Source organism: Gossypium hirsutum, chromosome A10 (genome assembly GCF_007990345.1).
Source record: "Gossypium hirsutum isolate 1008001.06 chromosome A10, Gossypium_hirsutum_v2.1, whole genome shotgun sequence".
NCBI classification, from domain to species: Eukaryota; Viridiplantae; Streptophyta; class Magnoliopsida; order Malvales; family Malvaceae; genus Gossypium; species Gossypium hirsutum.
The window spans coordinates 89,760,933-89,773,659 of NC_053433.1; the positions used below are offsets into that span (position 1 = coordinate 89,760,933).

The 12,727-nt window shown below is 28.6% G+C and overlaps 1 protein-coding gene across 1 annotated transcript; it reads right to left on the reverse strand.

The window, feature by feature from the left end:
* Positions 1-362: 362 nt before the first annotated feature.
* LOC107896863 (pre-mRNA-splicing factor 38) lies at positions 363-3,491 on the reverse strand. The gene is made up of 6 exons (XM_016822160.2): positions 2,996-3,491; positions 2,788-2,909; positions 2,553-2,643; positions 2,271-2,397; positions 2,126-2,196; positions 363-908 (listed from the first exon to the last, which is right to left on the reverse strand). Exons 1-6 carry the CDS (start codon positions 3,283-3,285, stop codon positions 473-475), a joined length of 1,137 nt encoding a protein of 378 aa, XP_016677649.2. The 5' UTR covers positions 3,286-3,491; the 3' UTR covers positions 363-472.
* Between the last annotated feature and the right edge of the window lie 9,236 nt (positions 3,492-12,727).

Genomic DNA, 12,727 nt, shown 5'->3' on the forward strand with positions numbered 1-12,727 from the left:
ATTGTTTTGGCCTGGGCCAGGAATGAAGATGTTGGACATTCTCATTTTTACTGAAAAACAAAAAATTATCACATAACAAACTTTGAATACTTTTCTTGGAGAAAAATAGACATAAAATGAAAACAAAACATTATATTTATCCGTGAATCTACCAAAATGTTGGTAACATCTTTGAAAAATGAATTTTTGTTAAGTAAATCTTTTGAATTTGAATACTCTTTCAAGTGATGAGAATTTCTCTAATTCCCTATCAAAAGTATACAGCGACCTTTAGAAGAACAACAAATGATGCTCTAAGCACAAATATACTAACATAGACAAATAGTAACGAGAAAAATATTAGTAAGATGGCCATCATCATCTGATTCCAACTCCCGCATAGCTTTTGTATTAACAATACATACCAAAACAACACCAATGTACCTTCATATGATATAATAGTTAATCTTGCCGCATATAACATCTACCATGCTTACAATTTCAATGGTTTCAAACCTAGGGATGCTCGAATCCTGTTGGCTTCAGCAATCTCTGGATCAGGGTGGTCCGTTCCATCATCCTTCTTTTCCTTCTTTTCTTTCTTTTCTTTCTTTCCCTTCTTCTTTGACTCTTCTGGAGCATTACCATCCTCTGCTTCATGCCTTCTCGGACTCATACTACTGCGACCATGTCTCTTCCGCTCCCTACTCCTACTCCTTGAACGGCTCCTTCGTCTGCCACGCTCCCTGTCTCGCCTATCACGCTCCCTACCTTCCCTCTCTCTATCTCGCTCCCTCTCATACCCATACTCCTTTTCCTCTCTCAGGCGATACCGATCTCTATCCCTATCCCTATCTCTGTCCCTCTCTCTGTCACGGCCGCGTCCCCTTTCTCTATCATAGTCTCTATCTCTGTCATAATCCCGATCCCTGTGAAAAGGGAAAGAAACAATTGTAGACTGCTTAAGACTCAACATTAGTAGACACAACTTCATGATGAATCAATATCATGCATTATACATGCTTCAATTCTTTTCAATTTCAAATTGATGTTTGCAAAGACAAATAGATAACAAACACGTCACAAAAGAATTGTAGAACCCATTATAACTTGAACATTAGATGCAAGATCTACAAGGCTTCACCAAAGATTACAATCAGAAGTGACTAGCCATCCAAGATTTCAAAGTGCCATGCAAGTCAACAAATAACCTTTAAAAAATGTTTTAGCGTCTCTTAATGCTAGCTTACAAAAAGTATATTATTTCTCAAAAATATCATTCACAAACCAAAACATTACCTTGTAAATGCAAGCCAAATTGGAAGTACATTTAGAAGGGTAAAAGAGAAAATCATCAGCCTAAATATGAAGCTAATGCTAAATTGTATGATCCATCATACTTCTCGCTGCACACTGTCAGTGCAGAGAAACCTGGCAGGACCACAGGAAATTTTGTATAGGAAGCTTTTCAGCCCATCTATGGCTTTAAATGCCGAGAGGGAAACACAACATTGGAGCAATTGTGCCTATGCAAATAGGGATTGTACTCAACTAACAGCTTCCACTCATGAAAATAAATAAGTAATTGTTGTTACTCGTCAAATGGTTAAAGTAAGCAGGGAGATTGTCAGCTGTCACAAAGCTAACCAAGCTGCAAAATGGTGACCAGAAAAAGCAACTATAAAAACGAAACGATACTATCCAAATTAGCCCCGAGGTAGCTTCATCTTAATGTTCATATGTGGAATAAATGCTAGGGCTCCCATTATGTTTTATTAGCCCTAAGCTAGGTGCATGGTAGATGCGTGTTCATAATCACGAGAAAACACTAGGACTCTCATATTCTTTTATTGTTTTATCCTCAAAAGTTCTGGAAAAAATATATATATACACACACACACCAAAAATGACTATTATCTGGCCTCAAATGAGATGCTTTCGAGAGAATGTACAATTTCTCCCTCTACCCTCAACCCAATACACAACACTCCTAGTTAATTCTCTCCGTATAAAACAATCAGCAGCACCAAAGAGGTTTCAAGCCCTTCCATCTGATGACATCCTAAAGCTGGCTCCCAATGAACAGTGCAACTGTCCAGGAATTTCATAAAGAATGAACAAAGAAAAAGCAACCAATCAAACATACCTGTGTCTATGACTGTCACGTCTCCAATCCCTTTCTCTCTCTCTAGCAGGGCTTCTCGCTCGGTAATAATCCTGCTCAAAAGGTAGTAATTGCATCAGAAAGGAGAAACCAGAATACCTAGCAAGGAAAATAGAACCACACAAACCTTTTCATGAGCTACCTCCTCTTCTAAACCATCTTGCTCCATCTCATCCTTCTCTTCTTCTTCCTCAAAATCATCTTCCAGCACGCTTTTTCTTGCATCCAGTACACCAAGCGATTCAAGAGTCCATCTGTCAAAAGATAGATAATGAACTTAATCTTCAAAGAGGTGATATATAATGAACATAAACATATTTGCGTTAACATATATGATTCCTATAGTATAAGAGAATCAAATATGATAACATTAATCAAACAAGTCAAGTAAATAATAAAAAAGTCTTACCTTTTCTTAATACGTGGTAGAGCAATATCACAGGAGTAGTCTCTGGTGAGAAGTTCATCAATAACCTCATCAACATGAGTCAACATGAAATCTGATACATTAAAGATCACCCAATATGACACCAATTAATAAATCCATCCAATGTTAAAACCAATACATACAACAATAGAAACAGAGTGAAATCAAAAAGGAGAAAATAGGGGGGAAAGAACTGAAAAAGAATAGAAGAACTTACTTCCATCAGGTGATTTTCGCCTTACTTTCCGATAATCGTTGTACAAAGGCTCTAAATAACGATAAATATCGGAGTCGATCCCCGTAAGACGCAGATAAAAAGCTCCCAGAACTCGTACATACCTGAAATTAGCTTCCCCATAATAGTTAATCATACTTATTTTCATTTTAATGGTGGAATTGAAACAAGCAAATAAAAAAAAACTAACTTGTAATCGTCATTTTTGATGAATTCGACGACAATATCCTTTTCGGGTTGGATTTGAAGCATTTTCATGACGAGGCACATGAAAGGAGTGGGCTTCCGATTTCCGCCGTAAGTTCCGCCGATGTGGTCGAGCTCCATTGCCTTGTCAACCAGTGTCTCCGCCGTCAGACCGAAACACTGCTCCTTCCAGTACGTATTCTGGTATATCTTCGAGCGCACGATCTTTTCGACCAGATTCTGAGGGTTGGTTCCCCTAATGCTCTTCGCCGCCGGGTCCGTACGGTTGGCCATGGTCGCTTCGGAAAAAGCGGATCCTTTAGATTGGACTAAAACCTAGCTCAGACGGAAAATAAGGAAAACGAAGAGTAGGAATGGGCGGTGATATAAAAAGTAGTGGGGCGAGACCCAAACCCGCTAGAAATAGAGGCGGTAAACGTCTGCTTTACTTTCAATCTCATTATTGGGCTTTCATTTAATTCTACTTGCTTTTCTATTTCATTTTTTAGCCTTTTCAGTTGTTTTAATATAATAATATAAAATTCTCAAAATAAAAAATAAATTTAATTTCGAAATCTTGTAAAAAAGTTAATTCTCTCATTTGCATTACACATAATTTTATATGTTTATTTTTTAAAATTTTTAAATAGCGTCTTAATTGATTGGTTTTCTTTATCTTAATTTCTTAAATAGATATAAGACCTATTATTTGTAGAGTTAATATTTATAGTGAATCGAATCAATTTGATAAGATGCAATTACTGTTTATAAAAAAATTATATTTAATTTAATTTTATATATTAATGTGGGCATATAAATTAATAATAAATAAATTTTCACGTTATAATTTATATTACCAATATATTGATATTATCTTTTTATGTATATAATGTTAATCTCACACATTTAATTTTTATCAATTATAAAAAAAATATTTTGACTTTATTAATTATTATCATATTTAAAATAAATCATATTTAAATATTATGTATTTATTTAAAAACTTCGGTTTTTATTATTTTTAATTTATCCAATTATTTTCAATGATTTTATAGATTTATATATTTATTAATTAATAATATATTATGTTATTTTTTAAGTAAAAAATTTAAAAGATAGGACTGAGTTAATTAATTTCAAATTAATATACTATCATATTAATTAATATTACTTTTATTATTATCACATAATAAGCTAACAAATTATTATTCTAATGTCAATTTAGTAATATAATTAACAATAAAGGATATTTTGTCAGTTCAAAAAAATTTTCAAACTCGTGTTTATAAATATATGATAGATAAGACCTCTTCAAAATAAGTAAAAACTTCTAGTCTTTATACCACAAACAAGTCACGTGAGTTACTAAAAATTACAAATTGCAATTATGAAGATGTATCGTGATTTGTGGGAATTGTATTGGTGGCCGAGAATGAAAAAAAAGATCATTGAATGTGGCTAAATGCCTATCATGTTAGAGAATCAAAGGCAAGCATCAGGTTTTATCTGGTTTACTTGAACCCATTTTAATTTCAAAGTGAAAATGAGAGCAAATAACGATGGATTTTGTTTCAAGGTTGTTTACCTCAGTAAAGAAAAAGAATGTCATTTGGGTTGTTGTTGATCGATTGACAAAGTCGACTCATATTCTATATGTGAGGACTGACTGAACACTTTAAAGTTGGCTACGGTTTACATTCATGAGATATTCCGATTGCACGGTGTCCTAGTATCTATCATACTAGATAGAGATCCTTGTTTCACATCGAGATTTTAGAAGCAACTATATAGGAATCTCTGGGTACAAGGTTACATTTCAGAACAACCTCTCATCCACAATCGAATGTTCAATCTGTACATGTCATACAAGTTCCAAAAGATATATTATGAGCTTGTACAATTGAGTTTGAAGGTAGTTGGGAGCATTACCTACCGTTAGCTGAGTTTGTATATAACAATAGCTTCTAGTTGAGCATCCAAATAGCTCCATATGAAGCTCTATATAGTCAAAGATGTCGAACGCCATTGTGTTGGACTGAATTAAGCGAAAAAAGTTAGTTGAGCCAGATTTGATTCAAGAAGCTGAAGATAAGGTTTAGATAACTCAAGACAAACTGACAGCGGCATTAGACCGACAAAAATCGTTTACGAATTTGAAATGAAAGGATATTGAGAATTTAGTTGATGATAAGGTGTTTTTTAAAGTGTCACTGTGAAAAAATGTATTACATTTTGGTCACAAAGGAAAGTTGAGTCCAAGGTATATCGGACCGTATGTAACGACCCCAAATTTTCAAGTCAACGTTCGAGTGTTGACCTGGGTTGGCGATGGATAAATTTATTTTGGGATTGGGTTTTTGTCATAATTAATTTGGATAAATTTTGGACCTTTTTATAAGAAATTAAGGATGTTGAGAAGCTTGTGTGAAGTAAGGGGAAGATGGATGGCTAATATGGTGATTTTACCAATTTTTTGAATAAAAATTTTCTCCCAATTAATGAGAAAAGATGGTTTGGTAAATTGAGGTATGGGATAAAATGGATTTGTCCTTATTTTTTTCCTATACTATAATCACCCTATTGTTATTGTTTTCTTTTTACATTTCTTTATTTTTTCTTCTCTTCATCATCTATTTTTCCTTAGCAAGTCATATAGAGGGAGAGAGATTTGAGTGAGTTCTCACTATTTTGTTTTTCATTCTCCAAATCTCAAAAAAGGTAAGGATCTTGATCTTGATCTAGTTTTGTTTTTTCTTTTAAAAAGTTCCATGGAAGAAAAAAATATCTATGTTCTTCAAAGATGAAGGTGGAGGTTTTTAAGTGTTTGGAAGGGTTTGAGTTTAAGAAAGTCTCTACCCATCTTTTGATACTTTATTTTTTTATTTAAAGTATGTATTTTTACATCCTATCAACTCTTTTTTTTGTGGGAAATCTTGTATGTTACATGGTTATTAGTTAAAGAGGGTGGTGAATTTTCTAAAGCTAAGGGTAAAGGCAAAGTGGTGGAGAGCTAGGCAAGAAACTTTGTTGGTGTTCTTCCATCAAGGTGGTACCCTCTAACTCTCTTATATTTCTTGATAAGTTATAAATATGATACTTGTATGATAATGCATGCATGTTATATGTCTTTGGATGGAAATCTTGTTTGGATGATTTAAAATGAAGCTAAAAACTTAGTTTGTGAAATCTGCTAGAAATAGATTATTACATGAATAGTAAGTTTGAAAATTCACCATAAATTCTGTAAAAATAATTAAGAAGTGATCTATATATCGTTGTAACTATGGGTCAGTCTAGTTTCATTTAGAACAAATGTCGATTTTGATTTATATTTTAAAAGATATGAATTTTTTAGTGTTGAAAGGTCATAAAAATCTGACAGCAAAATCCTTATAAAACAAATTTAGCTGTGATTTTGAAAAATCACAAAAAATTTCACAAGATAAAATAGGAAGTGAGCCTTATATCCCTATAACCATACAAAAGTCTAGTTTCGTTTAAAACAAATGGTGCTCGATTTAGAGTTATATATTAAGAGTTATTGATTTTTGAATAAGAAAAGGTCAGAATGTCAAGGTAGTAGACTGTCACTTCTCATTAGTTAATATTTTAGCTGGAATGATAAGCAAGTTGAAACGAGTCTGAGACTCGAATGTCATGGTTGTATTTTTGTGGTTATATGTTTGATGCTTTGTTTGCGCTCAGCCTTTGGGCTCTAACCTAACTAGCGGCCATAAGTGGCGCTTGGGATAACCTTATGGACACCCGGGATTATTTGACTAGTGGCCATGAGTGACCCGGGACTATTCGGATACCCAATTATTTGAGAAATATGTGCAATCTAACAAGTTTGACAAGTTTGATATGCAAGAAATTTGGTTATGTAGATTTAATGACTCATGATTTAATTATTCGATACTCATGCCATGTTTCTATGTATACATTTGATTGGCATTCTTATATTTATGAATAGGGATTAAATTGTTTAAATAGTAAAACTCATTGAAAATAGTGTGAAATGATGAGAAATATGAGCTATAATAAACCTCTAGGAAATCGGCTAATATGGTTTTTCATTAATTGTGGTTAATTTGTGAGTTTCGGGCTTAGGGACTAAACTACAAAAAGATAAAATATTGGGGGTAATTTTATAAAATGATGTTGGAAGGACTTAATTGTATAAAACTATTTATTTGAGTTCTGGAATTGTATTAATTGAATGAAATTACTATCTAGATCAAGAAACGAACCAATCAGATTTAAATTGAGGAAAAGTTAAAGTTTCAGACTAACCGTCAGTTTTGTTTTTGCAATTGTTTTAGTCGAGGTAAGTTCGTAATTTAATTAAAATAATTTATTTATTTCTAAAAGTAAATTGATACTTATTTATGCATATCTATAAATTGGTGATTGGATTCATTGATTTGAGAAAAGGGAAATACCATGATTGAGAGATATAATCGCATTATAATCGCAAAGGAAAAGATGATAGTTAAAAGATACTATGGAATTAAACTGGAATCGGTAAGACCCTAGTTGAAAGATACTACGACACTATACCAAAAAATGATCAATACCATAGTTGAAAGATATCATGGCATCCCCGAAATAGTGGAAATGTTGAAAAGGATAGTAATGGAATGACTATTATATCAATGTTCTAAGGTTCGGTATTTGAATTAGAATTTATGAGTATTATATTAATGGATTGAAATTTATTATGCGAATAGAATGTTAAATTGAGTTTTAAATACGTATGCTTGTAATGTTTTATGTCATAATAAAGTCATTTGTTTCATTTGGTTCAATGGGTATTAATGAATTAAAATGTGAGTTAAATTATATGAAGTGTAATGTGATCATGGATGTTGAAATGGAAGATGATGGTTTAATGCTTTGAATGGAATGTGTTATGCAAAATGGTAAATATGAATTTGAATTTAACCTAGCATAATTCCGTAATTAGATGAAGTAGATTCTTGTATACTATGAATATATGTGTACGGATATGATAAATGATTTAATTGTTAGGATTGATAAATATGAATTTAATTATGTAATTTTATGTCAAATTAGTTTGAGTTATTTTAGCAACATAACGTGATGTCACAAATTTGAATCTAATGACTGAGTTGAGTGAGGAGTATCACAAACACTTGTCACATTTCTATATAGAAATAAGAGCACAACACCTAATTTTTTTTAGTTGATGGACTTAAATGAATGAATTGATATTTAGATAATGATCATAAATTAAGATTCATGAAAGTTAAATAAAATTTTTATTTTAGTATAACGAAGTCTCAAACTTAAAATATTTCTTAAAAACATGAACATTCGTAGAAAAAATCACAATTTGGGATTTGAAAGATTTCCTTCTTTTAGTTGTCAAGTATTTATGCCATGTCTTATTTTTAAGTCATGCCATGAATGTGTAGTGCTACTGTGGATATTTTACTGATTAAAGGATGTATGGCGAAATTTTTAAAAAAATTATAAATAATAAATACTACTTTCAAATGTGGTGGGTCAGGTAGGATGTTAAGAAATTTAAAATTTGAAAATGATAATGTTAAGAAGAGTAGTAAAAAATTGTCGTAGTGATCACCACTCATATTTAGTATCTATATTAATATTAATAATATCATTATTAATTCCATCAAAAGTTTTAAATTGACGTCTTTAATGATTCATATTCGAGTATTATTTTATGTAAATTCTTCCTAAATTTATATAAGTGTATTCTTCCTAAATTTATATTGAGAAAATGTTTTAATTATTAGCCCCTTTTGTAGTATTTAATTTTAAGTACATTTATTCCACATATATTATTTGTATTTATTAATATAGTTATTCTTATAACGGGGAAGAATTAAAGGAAAATTATTTGGTTTTTAGACTTGATAAACAATTTTTTAAAAAGGTATAATATAATATTTTTAAAAAAATATTGTTTTTGAATAATTTTATTATAGATTTTGATCATATCTACTTTTTTTAACACAATGCTTAAAACTATCCATAGCACCTTTCTAACCCGTAAATAGAAGAATAATATGCTTCAACTCACTCGAACCCACATCCTTCTACATTGGTAATAATATTCAGGCTAATTAAATTAAAACTTAATTAACATTAAATAATTATTTTAAAAATAGTGATGTATGTCAATTTTTAAAATAAAAAAATATTACCAATATACCAAATACTCATTAATAATTTAAAATTTAAAAGGTATAATAAATAAAAAATCTTAAATTTTAAATCGCAGCTGAAATAAACAAAATATAAAAAAGCCAAGTATTTTTATTCTCGACATTCAAAAAAAAGAAAACAAAAACTTATTGTCGGATTGTAGACTCGCGTTTACGTATCAAATCAGGTTACCGTCAATATTTAATGGCTTCAATTGAAGGTCAATTTTTTGTCGGCACCCAAATTAACATCCATCAATTTTTTAATTCATTCAATTGGATAACTCATTATTTAACAAAGTAAATCATATTATTAAGGGATAACGTTTAGCTTATTATTGATTTAATATATTATCATTAAATAATAGCACCACACTTGTTTTTACTTATATAGAAGGGTGGTTAAAACTCTTGTTAAATATTTATTAAATTCATGTTAAAACTATGTGACCTCATCCCGACCTTTAATATTGTATAAAAAAAATAATAGCACGATACTTCATCATTAAATTAAACAAAAAATATTAGGATTTAAAAAGTAAATGCTAATAATTTTATTTAAATATTTTTGTAATTATAATAAATAAATATTAATAACTCTTTGTGTTTAGGATGGTAGGTTTAGATTTTAGGGTTTTAGTATTTATTTATAATGAATTATTATTTAAGTTTGTTCAAATAAAAATATTAGTATTTATTTGTAACTCTTCCACTACCTTTTATTTTATTTAATAATGAAATGTTATATTATTAATTATTGATGGTATCAAAAACTTATGCACGTGCACCGACAATATATCAAATATTCTCTCTATTATTAATTATGATAGTGCTTTTATTTTTTCATATATTTATGTAAAATCAAGAAAAAAGTATACACAATGAAATTTAAACTAAAACCGTATTATTTTAAAAAAAAATTAGAACCTTATATATATTTTAGATATTTAAAATTGCCATTTCAACTAAAATTTCATTTTGCTTTTATATATTTGTTTTATAAACATATGTTTCGCATTAAATTTTTTACACACATCATATGTGTCATAATATAGTTAATATATAAAGCTTTTGATTGAATTGATGACACAAGTTAATTGAATTCCAACTGATAAAATAACAAATATTGTTTCAAGAGTATTTATGCCTTTTAAAAAATTATTTTAAAATAGAATACTAAGGTTTAAACCTGAAAAATGAATTGAATATTCTATTTTCTATCATAATACGCATATTAAATATAATCATTGGGGTTATTAACCAACAATGAATAAACGTTGAAAAAAAATGATTAAATCAATAAATAAATCTTAACTGATACTCCAATGAGTATTTAGTATTTTAATTTTAAAAATAAATATATTTATTTTCATAATTTTTTTCTTTCACCAATATAGTGAGTGTAACCTATCTAATTTATATTGGGGGTTAATACATATTTTATCTCCTACAGTTGTCCATTTGTATTTAGGTATCTAATTTTTTAGACTTAGTTGGTACTTGAACTTGTATTTCGTTAATCAAGTTGGGGTTTCTATAACAATACTGTTAAATTGTACTTACGTGTTATTGATAATCAATCTTATGGTGACATGTGACAGCCTCTCAATATGTTACGTGCCAAACATAAATAAAATTAAAAATATATATATTAATAAAAACTAAAAACTTTTTACATCAAGAATAAACTTAAACACTTGGTTGTCCAAATTCATCCTAGACGTGCTTTTTAGTTCTTTTATATTTTTTATGTATTTTTTAATTTTCATAAATTTTAAATATTTTAAAAATATTACTAGCATTATATATTTTTATAAATTTATATTTAATATATTTTTAAAAATAATAATAACCTAAAGCTAATATTTTACAAAAATTTAAAATATATAAAATTGCTAAAACCATACGTGGAATCAACCTAGACAAATGGTTATCTAAATATAGAATTCATTCTTGATGTGAAAAAAATATACATTTTTATTAATTTATATATTTTAAAGTTTTTTTAAAAACAATTGTTTATGTTTACCATGTGGCCTACTGAGAGGCTATCCTGTGCCATTGCTAGATTGGCTATCAGTGCAACGTCAGCACAACCTAATGATGTTATTGTAGATGTATCAACTTGGTCACCGAAATATAAATTTATGTGCCAACTAGGTAAAAAATACCAACTAAGTACAAATAGACAAGTTTAGGTGGCAATATATATATATATATTAATTCTTTATATTTATATATTGATTGCCTTTAAATTAAAAAAAGAGACCGTGCTTACAAGAATCAAATCGAATTCTATTTTTTGTTTAGTGTATAATTAATTTAAAATTTTCATGATGTAAAATAAATTATATTTAAAATAAAAATAACTCAGAATTTCTATATAAAAATATTTTTTTCAAAATATCATATAAGAGTCATTATTATATTTTATTTACTTGGAAAATTATTTTTTAAAAAATATTTGTGAAATTTTTAAACTTTATCAAATAATGTACAAAATCCAAAAAATAAAGTCTATTTTTTTAAAATAAGTCTAAAAATAAAAAAATAAAAATTAGATGAAAAAACAAAAAATTAGACCAACCTTAAAAAAAAGGTTGGACCAAATTATTATTGATAATTCAAAAAATTTAAAAAACTTGGTCAAACCGAATTAAAGTCACTGATACGTAAAATTCATGTTCAAGTTTAACGTCATATGTATGTATGAATTTTATTCAGATATAATTTAATTTAAATTTAAAAATATTCCGATTATTAATTCACTATTCTTTATAATATTTCATTTTAATTACAGACATATATTATTTGTATTAAAAATTACCATTGTACTTGTACTAATCAAAAGAATTAAATTAATATAATTTTTGAAAGGTATAATAAATTCAAAATCTTAATTTTTAAACCCAATCTGAAATACACCAATTTTAAAGAAGTCGAATATTTTATTCGTGGGATTGTTTTCACATTTTCGTGTCAAACCCGGTTGCCGTCAACGTTTAACGGGTTGAATTGAAGGCCCATATTTGTCAGCACCCAAATTATATCAGCTCTGAGTCCTAACGAAATTACTTTAATATCTCGAGTGTATTTTAATTTTTCATTTTAAAAAATTAATAAAAATATACAGAATATTATAATGCATGTAAGTTGGATTAATAAAACCCTAAATTTGTCACTAAATCAAAATTTTATTTTAACATTTTTATATATTTTAATTTTATTATACACATGTGTTATCTCAATCAATTATATATATTAATAATATTGTTGATTGAGATAGTGATACAAATTAACTCGGCATTAACTTAAGATTGATGACACCATAATAAATAATTGTATTCATTTAATAATATTAATTTGATGTATTTATGTGTTTAAATTTCGTTTTACTTACAATTTAATTTAAAATTTTTTATTTTATATGTTATTATTAATTAGTTTCAAATTATACATTTCATTATTTATTGTATGCTATTTTTAAACACAAATCTATGTTTTAAATATGTGGTTTCCACATTTATACGCGTGTGATAGAA

Coding starts and splice junctions, on each gene's coding strand:
- LOC107896863 (XM_016822160.2), bottom strand. CDS start 3,285: ATGGCCAACCGTACGGACCCGGCGGCGAAGAGCATTAGGGGAACCAAC. Junction 2,910..2,995: donor ATCAAAAATGACGATTACAA/GTTAGTTTTTTT, acceptor AGCTAATTTCAG/GTATGTACGAGTTCTGGGAG. Junction 909..2,125: donor CGTGACAGTCATAGACACAG/GTATGTTTGATT, acceptor CCCTTTTCACAG/GGATCGGGATTATGACAGAG.